Here is a 21,410-nt window from a genome sequence, read left to right as displayed (position 1 = left end):
GGGTTCGAATCCCGGCTGCGGCGGCTGCATTTCCGATGGAGGCGGAAATGTTGTAGGCCCGTGTGCTCAGATTTGGGTGCATGTTAAAGAACCCTAGGTGGTCGAAATTTCCGGAGCCCTCAAATACGGCGTCTATCATAATCATATGGTGGTTTTTGGGACGTTAAACCCCACATATCAATCAAATCAATCGACACAGGTGCCAACTTCCAACATAATGTTTATTACCACCACACGTTCGCCTATATCACCAGAAGAATAACATCGCATGACATGTATGATATGCGTACAAACCTTAATTCCTTATCACTGGGCATAAGCGAGGGAGTGCTGACGCACTTATAGCCTTAGCCTCAATAATCTCAGCTTGTCAAATATTCTTTTGACAACTGCGAGTGCATTGAATTTTGGTGCGCAGCCGCGGGATTTCCACTGAATGACCAGCCAACTCTCCTGGCCATTTTTCACGTTATTACGATGTCCTCTTAATCTATCATTAAGGAACGGCTCGTCTGTCCAATATACTCTTTACCATAAGAAAGCGCAGTGACGAGAAACAACGCAAATGATGCAGGGAACAAAAAACAGTTCGATGCGTCTTATTACAACCTTTGGGTTTTCCGTCGTGGTCAAGGCCACAAGGGCTGGTCAACTTCTTAATTGGGAGCCGAAAAGACAACCCTAACTTCAGAGCTTAGCTATTTTTTTTAGGTTGTGCGATATCTTGTGATGGTATGGTATGACGACTATAGATGCTTCGGTTTCTCGGCATCGTGACCCGCAGTACATCTTGTGTCGTGTGTCGTCTTCCCGTGTGCCCGTTTCTTATTTAGGCTATTTCCAGTCGTCACAATGCACCAACAAGCCCAAACTTCGACACTGCTTACGGCGATTAATTTACTACCGCCGATATCACGTCACAGAGAAAAGCTGCATGCCTGCAGTGACCAGCAGGACACGACGCACCAATAGGCGCGGGACGTGGCAGCCCCGCTTTCCAGCGCAATAAACCAGTATACACGTCACCGATGATTCTAAACCTCGATCACGCGGCTTTTATCGACGACCACGCATGGGCAACAAGACGCCGGGCCCTTTTCCCTGGTGTATAGCGAGGTGCACCGGTTCGCCTACATTAATGCTGGCGTTAATCGACTGTGGGCTGAAGGGCGCGGTGGCCACTCAACGATGCGGTCAGCTATTCCCCTTCTGTATTTCATGCAGGTGAGCAGGCGCTGTGGAAAATGTTTTCGTTTTAACGAACCGTTTTTCATCATGCTGCCGTGTCCACGGCTCATTTGCTTTCTTGCAAATTAGTATCGTAGATTGCGCTGCAAATTTACAGCTATTGTCTGGAAACGCAGAAACTAACCCCGGCCCCGGTTTTACCCAGTTCGCGAAGCAGCTACAAAGTTTCGCAGACGGTTTAAATGAAATAAAAGAGGAGCGCCTTACTGCTATTGAGTCGAAGCTGGCTAATATCAGCGCCCCAGGCAGCAAAATAGCCAACTCCGTAACCGGAATATCTGCCCTACAGGAAATATAGTTCGAAAACTTGAACTTCAGATAGACGATATTAAGAATCGGTCTAGAAGGAACAACCTCATAGTATATGGTGTTCCGGAAAGCGAAAAAAAAAAGTGGCACTTTGGATAGAGCAGTAAGTGATATATATCGTCCAAAACATCCTCAAAACCGAGGCAGTTGCCATAGAAAGGATACATAGGCTAGGAAAGCCAAAAGCTAACAAATGTAGACCGATAATCTTGCGGCTTGCCGATAATCGCGACAAAATAACAGTACTGCAAACCTGTTACAAGTTAAAGCCTGGTAGCAATCACTCTATAAGTGAGTGTTTTTCAGCCCAAATTGGCAACATATGAGGAAGAATCTGCAGAGTTGTGGTAAATAAAGAAAGGAAGCAGCAGCGAAAGTGACCTCAAGTTATGAAAAGTCCTGAATTAATGGTGAACGTTTTTCTATAGGGATGGGGGAGATAATCAGCCCGTTCCGTTGAGCCATGATGCAAGTGCCTAAGCAAAAAAAAAAAAAACAGAAAAACGAACTGCAGAAGCTACGGCCCCGCAAACAACAGTAACGTTCATAAATTTAAACGTGTGTAGTTTACTGAGCCAATCTGATTTGTTTGAATCCTTATTACTGAAACTATAGAACCCGATTTTGTAAAGGTTGCCGAAACTTGGCTGTCAAGTGGCATTCATGGTCAGAAAATAGGTTCATAATGAAATAATTGGGAGCGCATACCAGCGGGACACCGTTAGTGTGTCCCATTAGTTTGCGCTCCCAATTATTTCATTATGCATATATACCAACTGGCCCGCCTTTCAACCTTTCTACAGGAAATAGCCGTCACTACGCTATCAAACGGAAAAATCAACCCACACTTGGTGGTGGCGTCACTATTTTTGTGAATTAAAAGTTATATTTCAAGGTTCTTACAGACTTTGAAGGAGTAGAAAAAAATATTTTGCAACTTGTTCATTAGTTTACATGCCATCACTGTGGGCTGTGTGTACCGTAGCCCCCCCCCCCCCCCCTTCTTCTATCGACGTCTAGCTTCACTTTGCAATTATGTGCAGAGCCATGTATACCAAATGCCAGACTAATCCTTCAGGGTGATTTTAATACGCCCGAAATAGATTGGTAAATTACGTATTTTAAATCTGATAGTTCACAATAATTATATAATCTAATATTCAATTTCAATTTACATCAGGTAGTGACCCATCCCACGCGAGTAGATGCATCATCGTCGAACATTCTTGATTTAGTTAACTTAAGTGATCATTTCTCGCAAGGAGCTACTAAAACAAAAACTATGGAGGGAATATCACATCATAAAATGATTTATTGCGCTTTAAGTGTGAATTACTGCCAATTACATCAATTTATTATCCTGACTTTACCCATGCTTATGACGCAAGCATAATCAACTGTATATTTTTCGAATATGATTCATTCGTAGCACTCGCAGATAACCTATCCACTGACATCGAAACAAATTGTAGTAGACGTACCGATAAAAAAATAAGAAGTAACTGGGCGTCTGGACCCGTGGATAACAAGTGACGTAATGCATGTTCAACGGAAAGTAAAATGTCCAAGAAAAACTGAACACGATCCTAAGTATTGCAACGAGACGCGATATAACTGTAGCTATTAGCTGCAGTTGGATCTAAAGATGCTAAAAATAATTACTTTGCAAAAATACTTTCCACATTTTTTATAAGCGCTCCAAATAAAATTTGGAAATATATAAAACCAAAGAAAATTTATAAGACCATGCGTTCTTCTCAAAACAACAACGACCTCGTCAACTCCGTCAACGATTATTTTCAGTCAGTTTTTACCGTAGATGACGGAAACACACACCCATGCAATCTTCCAACCATTCAGCAATAGAACTCCTTACAGTTACCGAGCAAGGCGTGTTCAACCAGTTATAAATTATTGATGCCAAGATGGGCCCGGGTCCTAACGACTTAGCAAACGTCTTCCTTAAAAGATATGAGGAGTGGGTAGCAAGATATTTATGTCTAATCTTTAACGAAGCACTGCATTCATGCACTGTTTCCGTCATATGGAAAACCGTTAAAGTTATTCCAATGCACAAAGCAGGCAGCAATACCGTGGTTTTAGACAACAGACCGATATCACTAACTTGTTCTGTGTGTATAATAATAGAGCATATGGTATTGAAACACAGAAGTATTTAGCTACGAAAAAAAAAAACATGCTGCCTTCTGCACAACACGGGTTCTGAAATGGTCTCAATGATTACTCAACCTTTAGAATTAATACACGATGCTGCCCAGTCTAGCGATAGCCATAAACAAATCGGCCTCATATTCTTAGATTTCTCAAAAGCATTATATCGTGTTTCACACTCCAAAATAATAAGTAAATTGAAAGTTGCTCGAGGAGATAGTACCATTATTCACTGGATTAAGGGTTACTTAACGAATCGCTCATGATTTGTACAGTTATACAGGACACCACCTCTAGAACAGCAGCAGTCACGTGAGCCGCGTCATAGGGTACCGTCCTAGCACCGATATTATTCGCAATATTCATTATTGATTTGCCCCTCTCGACTAAAGAAAAACTAAGGCTCTTTGCAGAAGGCTGCGCACTTTACCAATAAATCAATACTCCTGTTGATCACCGAACTCAGAACATAGCATTAGAGGATGTACTCAAGTGGTGCAAAAATGGCAAATGTCCCTTCGTTTCCGAGGTAATCACCGCAAAAAACACAGGTCCAACTTTTCTTACGCTGTTGACAACTGCCCCTTCACCACAGTCTTTAACCGCGAATACCTAGGAATAACAATTTCAAATGACCCTAGATGGGATACTCATATTGATAACATAACTAGCGCAGCCCTGAAAATACTATATTTACTGAAACGACGTCTCAAGCACGCATCTCTGAATATCAAACTAATAGCTTATACAACCCTCGTCAGATCTGTACTAGAGTGTTCCAGCCCTGTCTGGTTCCCGTTTACCCACCAAGACATTAATAAAATACAAGTGGTTCAAACAAAAACAAGATGCGTTTTTAAAAAGTATAGACTGACGGACTCACCGACACACACCTACTTAACAACGCTCGTATTTTGACACTACAAAACCGAACGAAACTAAGCAGGCTAAAACTAATGTTTCAACTACTACACAACATAATAAAGGCAGATACTCCAATGACAAATGTTTATACTTAGCCGTCTTCCGTGAGTATGGAACACACCATGGTGACCAACCAACATCAACGCGTAGAGCGAACACTAAAACCGTAAATTAAATTACACACCATGGCATTCTCTTGTTTTTATTATTGCTTCCGACGCGATTGAAAAAAAGAAGCAACTGAATAAGACAAACAGAGATGTTGGACCCATGGCACTCGCTGCTGAAGTGGCAAGGCAAGCAGCGCACGTTCGTTCAATGTGTTCCAGGTACGTGCAACTCGTGCATCGCAGTCCAGAGAAGACGCCCTTTGTACAGAACGTAACGGGAAGCCGTTTTTGCGAACGTAACGGGAAGACGTCCGTCACAAAGTTCCGCAGGACGTCAGGAGGACGGCGGTGCTGCGATGGCCGAGTACTGAACGGGAAACTCCAGGCCAACCACGGGAGCCACCGAACTGAGCCAAGTGACCACGTAATTGCTGTGCTTCCTGGAAAAAAAAAGCAATAGCAGCAGGACAAGGGGCATTCCCATTTCACGCAGTACGAGGACTGGCGAACAAAGCGACGCCATTGCTAAACGTGGCAAGACGAAACAGTCTCAAGATAGAGAGAGAGGGGGGGAGGGAGCAAGCAAGGAAAGGCAACTAGCGCAAATCGCCATTCTTCTTCAAAGGCAGGGAGGTTAACCAGACGAGCATCCAGCTTGCTACACTGCACTGCACTTCTTTGTACGTGCAGTGCTCTCCTTTATTTTTTAATCCCCGCCTCGAAATATATTTGACACTACTCTCGGTTGATCTCTGGAACCGCAACCCTTCCCGAACAAGATGATTTCCACCTGGGGGGTGACGACTCGAGCTACAGGCGAGAGTGTGTGTTTACCGCTATCGAGCGAAGACGCGTGGCAACAGCTGCGTGTGTGAAGCCGACGTGTTTCCGGCGAAGAAGTCTGAAGCTTGGAGAGTGGCCTATTGAAGACGTGAGGTTTCCTGGAAGAGAAACTTCGGGGGCAGCGGAACGACAACAACGCTGGACTTTGAGTGAGTGATTCTCGGAAGAGTATCATTCAGACTTTTGTTCCAAAAACTTTGGACTGAATAAGTTTTCTAGCTCTTTAGTCTTTAAGTGTCTTGGTTGTTCGATGCATGCGACTGCATTGTAGTGCGTATTGTTGTCTGTGTCCGTTGTTTCGAGTGTGGCTGTTTGTACTGTGTAGTACGTTGTTTGATTGGTGACATATTGTCCTCATCTATTGTGGAGTGCGCATTCTTGTGTATTGTTTTCGATCTGCCATTTTTGAGAATATAATATTTGTTTTGTTTATCAACTCTCGGCTCTGACTTGTTTTTGGGCCACAGCCGGCGTCCGCTGGCGCGCCAAAAAGGACCACTTCTAAATTGTCCACGCTTTCGTGGTGCGGTTCGGGGGGCCAATACTTCGGCCCTTGGAATTAGCCCGGCGATCGCCTCCCTAATTAACGGGACATGTGTGACAATTAATCTGGCTTCCGCGACACAGGACCTTTTGGTGCACAGTGTGTCCAAAGTAGTAAGAAAGAGCCTCGAGTTGTTGATAGTGCTATCGGAACGATTTTGTGTGTTGTTCAGTGTTCTCGTTAACGAGTGCAGGGGAGTGTTCCGATAGACTGATTTAGGCAGATACTTTTTGCACGCAGCAAGGTCTTATTTGCGAGATACAATGGATCTAGAAAAGTTAGTTGCTCTTGGTGAGAAGATGGGTCTTTCTGGCGCCGAACTACGGAAGTGGGTAAGCCAGAAGGAGAAAGAGGCGGTGGAGAGAGAGAGGTTGGCAGCTGAGAGAGCCAAGGAAGAAAAAGCAGCAGAGTTGGAGAGAGAGAGGTTGGCAGCTGAGAGGGCCAAGGAAGAAAAAGCAGCTGAGTTGGAGCGAGAGAGGTTGGCAGCTGAGAGGGCGAGAGAAGAAAGAGAGGCAAAGGAGCGACAGCTGAAAGAAGAAAGAGAGGAAAGGGAACGGCAGCGGCAGCACGAGATGGAACTCGAGCGGCTCCGGTTGCACCAGCGAAGTGAAACTCCCGTCCAAGCTAGAGTTGAAAGCAGCGAACGGGAAGATCATGGCTTCGGCTTGAACCCGAGCAGGCTGCTCGTCGTGTTTGATGAAAGGAAGGACGACCTTGACGCGTACCTTCACAGATTTGAGACGATTGCTCGGAGCCAGAATTGGCCGGAACATCAATGGGCAACTGCTTTGAGTACTTGCTTGAGTGGTGAAGCGCTCAGTGTGTACGGTAGGCTGACGCCGACCGATGCAGCCAACTGTGCAAAGGTGAAAGCTGCTTTGCTGAAGCGATTTAGATTTACTGTGGAAGGTTTCCGGGACAGATTTCGGACAGGAAAGCCAGCTGATGGTGAGACGGCTACACAGTACGCCGCCCGACTTTGTCATTATTTCGACAGATGGATTGAACTTTCAGGGACAGCGCAGAAGTACGATGAGCTTAGAGAGCTCCTAATTAGAGAACAATTTCTTACTAGTTGCCACCCAAGCCTGTCGCTGTACTTGAAAGAGAGGAAGGCTGAGTCACTCGAAGGCATGCTCGAATTGGCTGATCAATTCTTGGAAGCGCAAGGTTGAACTAATTTGGCCAGGGTCAAGAAGGAGTGTCCCGAAGATTCGAAGAAATCGGCTCCCGAAGAACAGAAGCGTGCCGCAGAGAGCATTCCGCGATGTTTTCTGTGCAACCGAGTGGGTCATCGCGCGAAAAACTGTCGAACGATCTTAACGAGCCCTACGGAAGTAAAATGTTTCAAGTGTGGTCAGACTGGGCACAAAGCAGACGCTTGTCGGAACGGAGTGAGTCAAACTCACCAGGTATCCTGTGTGCAAGCGGCACTGCAATCTGATAATAATGCCGTCACCGATGGATTCGCAGAGTTGAAGAATGGGGAGAAAATTCCTATTGTGGGTGCGGTAACAGCCAACCGGTGTTTCTAAGGGAATGCCAACGCTGCCTGGAAAAGTTGCAGACAAAAAGATTACGGTGTTAAGAGATACCGGCAGCTCCACTGTTATCGTGCGGAGAGATCTGGTACGGGAAAGTGAGCTAACAGGCAAAACGAAACCTGTTTGCCTAATTGACCGTACCGTTCGGATGCTTCCCGAAGCAGAAATTGAGGTTAAAACCCCGTACTTCAGCGGGAAGGTTACTGCTTTATGCATGACGACCCCCCTGTACGACCTTGTCATTGGAAACATCGACGGGGCGCGAGGACCGAATGATCCGGAATGCTTGGGAGAAGATCCTAAGATAGAGTCCTTGCCAACCCAGTGACCGCGAGATACAGTGGAGGAGCAGCCCGTGACGGATCTCACTAGAGCCCAAGGTGAAGCCGCGGCGCAAGAGACAGCGAATGAGAAGACGATCATGTTGAATGAGTTCACGCGCTGGGCAGCTGGACGTACGTCGGCACGACCCCAACCGACCGACAATGTAAAGGAGACGGAGTTGGCCAGCCGGGCAAAATGTAGAGACATGATCAAGCTGGTAAATAAAAAGACAGGACCCGTCGAATGTTATGACCCGTTAACACTGTCAGAAGTGACAACGATGGCTGAGACGCCGCCTCAGTTATCGTCGTTGGAAAGGGCTCACCGAAAAAGAACGTGGAAACACAAGAAGAGATCGAGCGAGCACCGCGAGAAAGGGCGCAATCGCCGCGCAAAGTACACAGAATAAGTGCTGAAGTCGAATCAGAATGTGTTTGGCAGTCATCATCATCATCATCAGCCTGACTACGTCCACTGCAGGACAAAGGCCTCTCCCATGTTCCGCCAGTTAACCCGGTCCTGTGCTTGCTGCTTCCAATTTATACCCGCAAACTTCTTAATCTCATCTGCCCACCTAACCTTCTGTCTCCCCCTAACCCGCTTCCCTTCTCTGGGAATCCAGTCAGTTACCCTTAATGACCAGCGGTTATCCTGTCTACGCGCTACATGCCCTGCCCATGTCCATTTCTTCTTCTTGATTTCAGCTATGATATCCTTAACCCCCGTTTGTTCCCTAATCCACTCTGCTCTCTTCTTGTCTCTTAAGGTTACACCTACCATTTTTCTTTCCATTGCTCGCTGCGTAGTCCTCAATTTAAGCTGAACCCTCTTTGTAAGTCTCCAGGTTTCTGCTCCGTAGCTAAGTACCGGCAAGATACAGCTGTTATATACCTTCCTCTTGAGAGATAGTGGCAATCTACCTGTCATAATTTGAGAGTGCTTGCCGAATGTGGTCCACCCCATTCTTATTCTTCTAGTTATTTCAATCTCGTGGTTCGGCTCTGCGGTTATTACCTGCCCTAAGTAGACATAGTCTTTTACAACTTCAAGTTCACTATTACCTATCTCGAAGCGCTGCTCTTTGCCGACGTTGTTGTACATTAGTTTCGTTTTCTGCAGATTAATTTTAAGACCCACTTTTCTGCTCTCCTTGTCTAACTCCGTAATCATGAGTTGCAATTCGTCCCCCGAGTTACTCAGCAATGCAATGTCATCGGCGAAGCGCAGGTTACTAAGGTATTCTCCATTGACTCTTATCCCTAACTGTTCCCATTCTAGGCTTCTGAAAACCTCCTGTAAGCACGCGGTAAACAGCATTGGGGAAATTGTGTCCCCCTGCCTTACACCCTTCTTGATTGGTATTCTGTTGCTTTCTCTATGAAGCACTATGGTAGCAGTTGATCCCCTGTAGATTTCTTCCAGTATGTTTATATATACTTCATCTACGCCCCGATTCCGCAGTGTTTGCATGACGGCTGATATTTCTACTGAATCAAACGCCTTCTCGTAATCTACGAAGGCTATGTATAGTGGTTGGTTATATTCTGAGCATTTCTCTATTACCTGATTGATAGTATGAATGTGGTCAATTGTTGAGTAGCCTGTTCGAAATCCTGCTTGTTCCTTTGGTTGATTGAATTCTAATGTTTTCTTTACTCTGGTAGCAATTACCTTTGTAAATAGCTTGTATACTACAGAGAGCAAGCTGATCGGCCTGTAATTCTTCAAGTCCTTGTCATCTCCTTTCTTATGTATTAAGATGATGTTAGCGTTCTTCCAAGACTCTGGTACTCTTCCCGTCAGGAGACACCTCGTAAACAGGGTGGCTAGTTTTTCTAACACAATCTGTCCTCCATCTTTCAGCAGATCTGATGTTACCTGATCCTCACCAGCAGCTTTGCCCCTTTGCATGCTCTCAAAAGCTTTTCTGACTTCTTCTATCATTATTGGTGGGGTGTAATGTGGGTTACTGCTAGTTCTTATAGTATTAAGGTCGTGGTTGTCTCGGCTACTGTACAGATCCCTGTAAAACTTCTCCGCAATCTTAACTATCCTATCCATATTGGTAGTTATTTTGCCTTCTTTGTCCCTTAGTGCATACATCCGACTTTTGCCTATCCCAAGTTTCCTCTTCAATGCTTTGACACTTCCTCCGTTTTTCAGAGCATGTTCAATTCTCTCCATGTTATACCTTCTTACATCGCATACTTTACGTCTATTAATCAACTTCGAAAGCTCTGCCAGTTCTATTTTGTCTGTTGTACTTGACACTTTCATGCTTTGACGCTTCTTAATTAGGTTTTTCGTTTCCTGTGAAAGCTTGCCAGTGTCCTGTCTAACTACCCTGCCTCCAACTTCCACTGCACACTCCATAATGATACTCGTCAGATTTTCATTCATTGTATCTACGCTAAGGTTGGTTTCCTCACTGAGAGCCGAGTACCTGTTCTGCAGTGACACTCTGAATTCCTGTACTTTCCCTCTCAGTGCTAGCTGATTGATTGGCTTCTTGCGTATCAGTTTCTGTCGTTCCTTCTTCAAGTCTAGGCGAATTCGAGACCGTACCATTCTATGGTCACTGCATCGTACCTTGCCAATCACTTCCACATCCTGCACAATTCCAGGGTGTGCAGGCATTATAAAGTCTATTTCGTTCTTATTTTCGCCATTAGGGCTCCTCCACGTCCACTTGCGGTTTTCTCGTTTTCGGTAGAAGGTATTCAAAATCCGTAAATTATTGCGTTCTGCGAATTCTACTAGTAGCTCTCCTCTGGCGTTTCTAGTACCGATGCCATAATCTCAACTGCCTGGTCTCCAGCCTGCTTCTTCCCTACCTTTGCATTAAAGTCGCCCATCACTATATTATACTGTGTTTTTACCTTACTTATTGCCGATTCGACGTCTTCGTAGAAGCTTTCAACTGAAGCGTCGTCATGGCTGGATGTAGGCGCGTAAGCCTGTACTACCTTCATCTTGTATCTTTTATTCAGTTTAATTACGATACCTACCACCCTTTCATTAATGCTATAGTATTCCTCTATGTTGCCAGCTATGTTTCTATGAATTAGGAACCCCACTCCCAGTTCTCTTCTGTCTGCCAAGCCCCTGTAGCAAAGGACGTGTCCATTCTGTAGTACCGTATAGGCCTCATCTGTCCTCCTAACCTCACTGAGCCCTATTATATCCCAGTTAACACCCTCTAGCTCCTCGAATAGTACAGCTAGACTTCCCTCACTAGATAAGGTTCTAGCGTTAAACGTTGCGAAGTTCAGGTTCCAATGGCGGCCTGTCCGGATCCAGAGATTCTTAGCACCCTCTGCTGCGTTGCAGATCTGACCGCCGCCGTGGTCAGTTGCTTCGCAGCTGCTGGGGACTGAGGGCCGTGAGTTATTTGACGTAAGCATGTGGGAGGTAGTGGCCAGATACTGCACCAGGGTGCAGTGTTTGGCAGTGCTGCGTGCCATATGTTGTGTTAATGTTGTGTTATCTTGCGTCACAAGTGTCGAAGTGTTTGTGCTGTGATGTATAGTGTTGCATAATTGTTGTAAAGACAGAACTTTGTACGTTTGTATTGTTTGGAATGTGTGATGAAGTGTTGTAGTCATGTACCTGTGGCTATATTTCATGTGTTGTGGAATTGAACTACAATGTACGATTGTATTGAGTGATCTATTGTGAATGTGAAGTGTCATGAGCGCCGGATTGTGTTACAGTCTGTGAGAGTGTGTGGTGACTGTTCGCGCTCGTTTGTGTGGTTTTGAATATTATGAGATAATATTCTTAAAGTGGGGGGCAGTGTCACAGAACGAGCGCTCAACAAGAGCGCGCCGCCAACTCCTCGCGACAAAACGCCGGAGTGATGCCGCGAGGTCAACGATAAAAAAAAGAAAAAGAAAACAAACATCTAAAGGCTCCCCGGGCGCGCGCTCTCCCCTCGGAAGCGTGGCTTCGCCGACGAACCTCCTCGCCCCACATCGGCGGCCGAGCAAGCCCACAAAATTTCTAGAACGAAAGAGGCGTGGTCACGCCGGGTTGAGTCATCCATCGCGGAGGGCATTCGTACAGTCTCGCGCCTCTCCCCAGCCTTCGCTGCGTATCGCGCCGACGAAATGACGAGAACTTTCTGGAATGTCGTGCGGAAGGTATTTAACCGAGCAGCGGAGACGAGAGATCAGGAGAAGACGGAAGTTAGCGCCAGAGCGCGTAGGGATTCCGCCGTGTAGTCGGCGAAGGTTTTGTCCGTAGAGACAAAGCAGGAGAAGAATATGATTTCCACCTGAGGGGTGACGACTCGAGCTACAGGCGAGAGTGTGTGTTTACCGCTATCGAGCGAAGACGCGTGGCAACAGCTGCGTGTGTGAAGCCGACGTGTTTCCGGCGAAGAAGTCTGAAGCTTGGAGAGTGGCCTATTGAAGACGTGGTTTCCTGGAAGAGAAACTTCGGCGAGGTTTCCTGGAAGAGAAACTTCGGGGGCTGCGGAACGACAACAACGCTGGACTTTGAGTGAGTGATTCTCGGAAGAGTATCATCCCGACTTTTGTTCCAAGAACTTTGGACTGAATAGGTTTTCTATCTCTTTAGTCTTTAAGTGTCTTGGTTGTTCAATGAATGCGGCTGCATTGTAGTGCGTATTGTTGTCTGTGTCCGTTGTTTCGAGTGTGGCTGTTTGTACTGTGTAGCACGTTGTTTGATTGGTGACATATTGTCCTCATCTATTGTGGAGTGCGCATTCTTGTGTATTGTTTTCGATCTGCCATTTTTGAGAATATAATATTTGTTTTGTTTATCAACTCTCGGCTCTGACTTGTTCTTTGGGCCACAGCCGGCGTCCGCTGGCGCGCAAAAAAGGACCACTTCTAAATTGTCCACGCTTTCGTGGTGCGATTCGGGGGGCCAATACTTCGGCCCTTGGAATTAGTCCGGCGATCGCCTCCCTAATTAACGGGACATGTGTGACACCAGGAGCTCGGCTTCTCACGGGACGGCTTCACGTTCTCCCATAGTAGAGTACCCAGTACCCTAAATCGTTACCCACATTTCCTAAACACAGGAGCGAGTTGGGTATCGCCTTTGCTATGCAATATACTTTTGCACTGTAGGAGCTCGGCTTCTTACGGGACGGCTTTACGCTCCCCCATAGTAGAGTACCCAGTACTCTAAATTGTTACCCACATTTTCTAAACACAGGAGCTCTTCTATCTGATCGCTCCGAGAATGGTACGGCTATTTGCTCTCCCATTGTAAATAGATCTTCGTAATGTAGGAGCTCTGCTTCTCACGGGACGGCTTTACGCTCCCCCATAGTAGAGTACCCAGTACTCTAAACCGTTACCCACATTTTCTAAACACAGGAGCTCTTCGATCTGATCGCTCCGAGAATGGGAGGGCTATTTGCTCTCCCATTGTAAATAGATCTTCGTAATGTAGGAGCTCTTCTTCTCACGGGACGGCTTTACGCTCTCCCATAGTAGAGTACCCACACTTTCTAAACACAGGAGGTCTTCGATCTAAGCGCTACGAGAATAGGACGGCTATTTGCTCTCCCATTGTAGTGTACCAGCTACTCTAAATCGTTACCAACCATTTCTAAACGCACAGCTTCGCCGTGGATGCGGTGGTGGGAGGTTCACGGGACGGGCGTGCTTTCCCATAGTAGAGTGCCAAGTACTCTAAATCGCTAAACACGTTTTAGGGACAAAGCTCCTTATAGCGTCAACCGTTCATCCCTCGTAGCCATTGTAGTATGTAACAAGTATAACATTTTGACCTCCAAGGTGGTGCCGGTGAGAGATTTCTTCTGTGTGTAGTTGAACAATAAAAATAGTACTCAATGTGCATGCCAATGGCTGCTAATGCGGATTGAGAGACAAAATCATTCGGCTTTTAGTTAACGCGCACGCTGCGATCCCCATTAGCAGCCATTGGCATGTACATTAAGCACTATCTGACAAGAAAGGGTTGCTATACGTTGTACTCGCTGGTTGTAACCTGCTTAGTTTTAGAAAGGTTTAGCGAGCGTTGAGCCGCAGTGCCATGAATGCAATGAACTAGTATATACCATGAATGAACATGAATGACCATGAATATACCATGAAAAATGGCAGCATATCCACGGGGTGACAGATCGTTAGTCGTTTTATGTTTCTGCGAGACACAACAGACCTGTTTCTACGTTCAGTTGTTGAGCAGAGGCTTGGAAGAGTTTTACCTTCTCTCGTTGTCACCACGGACTATGTGCATGGGGCGCTTTATGGTTATCTAAAAGAAGCAGTTGGTGCATGCATTTTTTTTTCTTAACACAAATAAATTTTCTCAAGCGGATATTTGCTTTGCCGAGGCCCACGGGATGGCTTTATGTTCTCCCATAGTAGAGTACGACGCATTCTTAATTGTAAACCCCTGTTTCTAAACTCACAACGACTTTATGCTCCGTTACTAACGTTTTTACTCGGGACGGCTTAATGCTCTTCCATATAGTAGAGTACGAAGTACTCTAAATGGTTAAACACTTTTTTTTTTAAACACACGTGTCCTCCGCTGCGGAGAGGCCATGCGTTGCCACTCAGTTTGTCGTAATGAATTTTTGTCGACGGGGCGTCATCAAGTATGAGGCTCACGGGACGGGTACATGCTCTCCCATAGAAAGCACCCACGTACTCTCAATCGTTAGACCTTTGTTCTAAACACACACCGCGACAACTTATGGCTCTCCAACAGCAGCGTGCGCATAGTGCTCGAAAGGGTTCACAATTTATTACGAACCGGCTCCATTGGCGGTAACCGCGTGCTCTTAGCCGAGTTGCAACGTCAGTCGACAAGGAGCCGTAATTTTAAATGCAAAGCATTTTATAGCCGCATCTACTCGCAAATCGGGCGTCGGCGTCGTCGTCTACACCCCCACTGCGCATCCTCACGTCTCGTGCCGCATGCTCGCGTCTCGTGCCAACTGTCGCTCCTAGTGGCGTAGCTGGGGGGGGGGGGCGAATCCCAACCTCCGAAATGCTTTGGCCGCACCCCCACCACTTACCGACCCCCCCCCCTTTCTTTTTCGTCGCTTCCCGCTCAGATGGTTTAAAATAAGCGGGGCTGCTATCACAATACCATTCCTGGGTGCTTTCATTTATTTGTGTTATTTATTTCACATACTGCAGCCTCAATGAGGCTACTATTGCAGGGGTGAAAAAAAACAACAACAAAAAGAAATCAACGTTCATGAGCAAGCATTCCAGAAATTCTTGGAAATGGTAAAGAACGAACACTCCCGGGCAGCAAATTCCAGGTTTCTATAGTTGAATGCACAAAAAGCTGTATTTGAACATGTCTCAGTGTGGATGAAAAAAGTTGCAGTGGTACGGGCGTGGTCACTCCTTGTGGCCAAAGATCTGGAAGTTTTCATATATAACTCGAGAGCGCGGAAGCGAGAATAATTGATTAATTGTTCAGAAATTTTAGGCGTTCGATGTGGCAACGCTTCGCAATTGTATTTAGACCTAGCTGGGGAAGGGAATTCGCCGGAGAAAAATACCTGTCATATCTCTTGTATATAGAGCACTCAGCCCTTTTTTGAACGGATTCTTTTTTTTTTATTTCGCACTTCTTATGGGGATTCTAAACCACACTACCATATTCGATAATGGGACGAATAAGGTATTTGTCGGTAAGTAGTTTGGTTTCCTTACGAGCAAGAAGGAGCGTACGATGTAAATAATTTAAACTCTTAAGGGCTTTGTTGCGTGGGAAATCAATATGTTTGGACCATGATGAATTATGTGTCATAAGGATACCAAGGTACTTAAATTCGGACACCTTGCACAAACTAACATTGTGAAACCGTAGTCTAATGTCAACAGGCATGAACGTCTGATAATTGACATAATGACCATTTTGGAGAAGTCAGTATTCATTTGCCAAGAATCGGACCAGCTACATAAATGAGAAAATTAATTGTTAAGAATGGCATGATCCAGTGTAGATTTGACAGCATGATACAGGACGCAGTCATCCGCGAAAAGTATTTCTACAGGAATCATGCAAGGGTAGGTCATTATTACGAAGCAGGAATAAGAGGGGTCCTAGCACAGAACCAAAGGGATCTCCTGATGAAACCGGCATCGAAGGCGAGTTAGTAGAGTTGAAGCAGACGTATTGTGAATGCTGCAAAAGGAATTCAGATATCCAGCCAACCAATGATGTATTCTTTAGTATGGCAAACAATTTGTGCAATTATTTAGGGTGTGATACAGTGTGGAAGAAAAAATCTATGATTATGTAATCAACCTGGTCACCTATGCCTAAAAAGCTGCTGATGTCATGGACGAATTCTGTCACTTGAGTAATGGTGCTATGACCAAGTCTGAAACAATGCTGGAAAGTGCTCAACGTTCGTTTCAAGGAATGCTACGATGTGTTTGAAGATAATATACTCTAGCATTTTACAAGAATGTGCTGTTAAAGAGATGGGTCTATAATTGCTTAATAATTGAGCATTACCTTATATGAATAAAGGGAGAATAGAAGCACGTTTCCACGAAGAAGGAAGTGTCGCTGATGGGAGCAACTTTCGGAAAATACCTGTCAGGTATTTGCTGCACTAAAGAGCGTATCTAACAAGCTGTCAGGGTGCCGACGGGACGGGAACACTTAATTTCTTGGTGTCTCAGTTTAAAATTAGATTGAGTATGCTACCAAGTGGCACTGACACATCATCAATTCCGAGATAATATTTTGAATTAAAAGCAGAAATGTCCAAGTTGTCAGTCGTAAAGACTGAGGTGGAAGTAGGCGTTGAAGGCTGCAACGATTATCTCCGGATACGAAACTGCAACATTGTTAATTGTCATCGTGTGCGATGAAGAACAGGATGGTAGGGTATAACCTTCCAGAATTTACTGGGATTTGCTTTCATTAGTTTCGGCAAGGTAACCTTGTAATAATGTTCTTTAGCGGCCTTCATTTTAGCCCATAAATCTTTCTTGGTGCTAACAAACTGTTGAAGCTTTGTCGAGTCAACACAGCGAAGTAGTCTGGCTCCATGCGCGACGCGATAAATGCATGATGTACCTAGTCGTCCAGAATATTTCAGTGGACCAAAACGAATCATACACTCACCAAAAGGTCTTCGAAAAAAGTAAATAATATATTGACATCAATGGCGGTGCTTTTTAGCTCAAGTTCTTGAAATGAGTCACAACGGGCTTGTGTAATCGCTCGATCATCAGCATGGTTAAAATCAGGAAACGCTCAGTAAGTGTAATGGCATTTTGGGACGATACCCGCAACAGAGAACAATACAGCGTTATGATCAGATATGCCATCAATGATATAACCGGACATGGCCAAGGATGTGCTGACGAAAACCAGATCAAGGATAGCACAATTACGAGTTGACTCCTTGACAATTTGGGGAAGGCCACATGACAACGAAAATTTGAGCAGCTCCCTTCTGATAGATACTTCGTGTCCACTGACAGTTAAAGATGACTAGTCTATAGCAGGATCATTAAAATCACCCATGCAAATAATGTTAGATGCTGCAGTAACGTAGCCTTGTAGAAATCGGTTAATGTTGTGTAAATGTTTTATATGAGAACAAGATGGGCGGTGAACGATCCCGATAATCAAGGACATGTTTTCTAATTGGACCTTGCACCACAAGGACTTAGTATTCGGTAGTGCAGAAATCACAGAAAAGTTGAGGTGAGACCGAAGGAATAGGGCAACACCATGCACCCATCTTCCCACATCTACAGTGAATAATATAAGAAAATCACAGCATATCCACGGAGTGAATGATGATGAGTGGGGCGAAGCGTCCATCAGCCCGTCCATGCTTCCGTCCATCCGTTCATTATTCTTGCTTAATTCCATCCACCCGCGCGACCATCCGTGCATCCATCCGTGCGTCCGTCCATGCTTCGCCCATCCGTCCGTCCGTCTGTCTGTCCGTCCGTCCGTCTGTCTGTCCGTCTGTCTGTCTCTCTGTCTGTCTGTCTGTCTGTCTGTCTGTCTGTCTGTCTGTCTGTCTGTCTGTCTGTCTGTCTGTCTGTCTGTCTGTCTGTCTGTCTGTCTGTCTGTCTCTCTGTCTGTCTGTCTGTTCGTGCGTCCATGTAGTGAACACTCCAAGTACCATCATCTCCCATCTCGCATTCCCTGTGGCACATACCCGCTCTAGAGCGTGTATGTGCCACTGGTGGTTACGTACTACTACATACATACAAGGGATAGACAGACCCGTGCCTTGAGGAGCTTCGCCTCCAAAACACCGAAACACGTAAAAACATGTCGCTATGTTTGGCAAGGCTTTGGCACTCTATGAGATTTTGTGCAGGAACCTCGGCCGAGAGCGTTTTAAGTTGGCTTGGTCACGGGATTAATGCTGCAGCGGTGGTCATAGTTGCACTAGCCGCAAGAGATCTTCCCGGAGTCGATCACTATACAATACTTTTCAGTTGGCAGAGATTTGCTTTGATGTTAAAAGCCAGACACAGTTTCAAGGTCTGATAGGACACGTTCAAGCATATTAAAGTGTGGTGACTGTTCGTACTTGTGCTAAGATATATTCAAGCCAGAGACTAGCATTTCCATTGAACCTTCGCACGTTCTGCTAACGTTTCCACACACACACACACACACACACACACACACACACACACACACACACACACACACACACACACACACACACACACACGCGCGCGCGCGCGCGCACACACACACACGCACATACACACACACATACACTCACAGACTCACACACACACGCACATAAATACACAGACCCACACACACACGCACACACACGCGCGTGCACACACACGCACGCACGCACACACATACACACACGCACATATACACACAGACCCACACACACACACGCGCGCACACACACACGCACACACATACACACACGCACACACACAGACCCACACACACGCACGCACACACGTACACACGCACGCACACACGCACACACACGCATGCACACAAACGCTCGCGCGCACACACACACACGCACACACACACACCCATACACACAAGCACGTACACACAAGCATATACACACGCGCGCATATACACACACAGACCCACACGCACGCACACACACACGCACGCATGGCACACACGCACGCACGCACATACACACACGCACGCACACACACGCACTCACACGCGCACACACATACACAAGCGCGCACACATACACACAGGCCCACACACTCGCGCGTGCACACACATACACAAGCGCGCGCACATACACACAGACCCACACACTCGCGCGTGCACACACACACGCGCACGCACACACACACGCGCGCACACACGCACGCACACACATGCACACACGCGCGCACATACACACAGACCCACACGCACGCACGCGTGTGTGTGTTGATTTGCTTCATCTGTTCCCTCAATTACATTGACATAACTAGAAGGGTACATCGAGCGATTTTCACAACTGGCGACGTAACGCACAGCAAGACATGCACAGAATGAAGAAACAGTGGTGTACATGTTGTCATGTACAATTAAGAACCATATTTTTTCCAAGAAATGAAAGAAACTCTCTGGAATCAATGTTTCATACAGCAAATAACCACATAATGGGTAATAGTGTTGATTATCTTTTTCAATTGACACAAAGAATGACACGCGTATAAAGCAGCGGTCTCCTGGTATAGTCACACTCGTGGTGGCTTCTGAAATTTTCGGGCCCGTTTTAAGTTTTTTTTTAACGACAACATTTCGAGTTTTTGTGCGTATTCAGGTTGTTTAGCTCATACGCAGCGAACAAGTTACTTCTATGTGAGTAGGTATAGTCTCCTCCCAGGCGCATGTTAGATTGAGACCAAGTGATCATTTATCAACAATGATTACATTGCCCTCGCCAATTGTACGATAAAACATTCACGCTTGGATAACTTCATTGCTATAAAGTCACAGTACAACTGTAATGTCAACCAAGGTCGCGAGAAAGTCTGCCGGAAAAATAACGCGTGCAAAATCGTGTTGCCAGCGTGCAGCATAACTTTTAAAAAATACTTATTGTGTATCGCAAGCATGCTTAAGTGCGCGCAGCAAAGTAAAAAAAAATAATTTTTGATTTCAAGCTGCCACAGCGTCATGGACTGCTTGACATAAAGAGCTTAACATAAAACTCATTCCTGTAGGAATTCAGTCACAAACATCTACAGTAAGAAATTATTCGCTCGGCAAAGTAAGCAAAACCTAAATGTAATTATGAATGTACAAAAACATGATGCGTGTACCTTTGATGACAGGGTTGTAAGCGGAGCCCTCCTTGACTTGTTAAACGCAGTTCGCCCCGAAAAAGACTATGCCATCTATGCTAAACAGATATTAACGATGTCTTCTCCGATCGGGTGGCCGGGTTATCACAATGATGCATTTTCGAAGACAATAGTCCATTCAGTGGTGCGACGACAGGCCCTTGCTCCAAACGGTCACTGTTACACCTGTAGTTTACTGTATTTTACTGCGACTATGACGACTGAATATAGCGCTAAGAAAAGGGGACACAAGAAGACGACACACGACACAGGCGCTAACTTCCAACATAATGTTTATTACCACCGCACGTTCGCCTATATCACCAGAAGAATAACATCACATTGCATGTATGATGCGTACAAACCTTAATTTCTTAGAAAATACAATTGCTTATCACTGGGAATAAGCGAGGGAGTGCTGACGCACTTATATCCTCAACCTCAATAATCTCAGCTGGTTAAATATTATCTTGATAACTGTGCGTGCATTGAATGTCGGTGCGCAGCCGCACGATTTCCAATGAATACCCAGCCAACTCTCCTGGCCATTTTTCACGTTATTACAATGTTCTCCTAATCTATCATTAAGGAGCCCCGCCGCGATGGTCTAGTGGCTAAGGTACTCGGCTGCTGACCCGCAGGTCTCGGGACCAAATCCCGGCTGCGGCGGCTGCATTTCCGATTGAGGCGGAAATGTTGTAGGCTTGTGTTCTCAGATTTGGGTGCACGTTAAAGAACCCCAGGTGGTCGAAATTTCCGGAGCCCTCCACTACGGCGTCTCTCATAACCATATCGTGGTTTTGGGACGTTAAACCCCACATATCAATCAAATCAATCATTAAGGAACGGCTCGCCTGTCCATTATACTCTTAACCACAAAAAAGCGGAATACGACAGACAACGCAAATGATGCAGGGAACAAAAAACAGTTCGATGCTTCTTATTACAACCTTAGGGCTTTTCGTCGTGGTCAAGGCCACAAGGGCTGGCCAACTTTTTGGGATCTGAAAAAGACAATCCTAACTTCAGAGCGCTTAGTTAATTTCTTTAGGTTGTGCGATACCTTGTGATGGTATGGTATGACGACTAGGTGCTTCGGTTT

At 45.7% G+C, this 21,410-nt stretch overlaps 1 protein-coding gene across 1 annotated transcript in view; it reads right to left on the bottom strand.

The window, feature by feature from the left end:
* Positions 1–4,839: 4,839 nt before the first annotated feature.
* The window catches only part of Atg10 (Autophagy-related 10), a 64,214-nt gene continuing 47,643 nt past the window's right edge, over positions 4,840–21,410 (bottom strand). Inside the window, exon 7 of the mRNA XM_037431868.2 lies at positions 4,840–5,203. Coding sequence (XP_037287765.2) covers positions 5,098–5,203 — 106 coding nt within the window. The 3' untranslated portion in view covers positions 4,840–5,097. The remainder of the gene's footprint in view (positions 5,204–21,410) is intronic.

Source organism: Rhipicephalus microplus, chromosome 10 (assembly GCF_043290135.1).
Source record: "Rhipicephalus microplus isolate Deutch F79 chromosome 10, USDA_Rmic, whole genome shotgun sequence".
In the NCBI taxonomy this organism is placed as follows: Eukaryota; Metazoa; Arthropoda; class Arachnida; order Ixodida; family Ixodidae; genus Rhipicephalus; species Rhipicephalus microplus.
The sequence above is the reverse complement of the archived record's forward strand: the minus strand, read 5'-3'. Positions and strand labels throughout refer to the sequence as shown.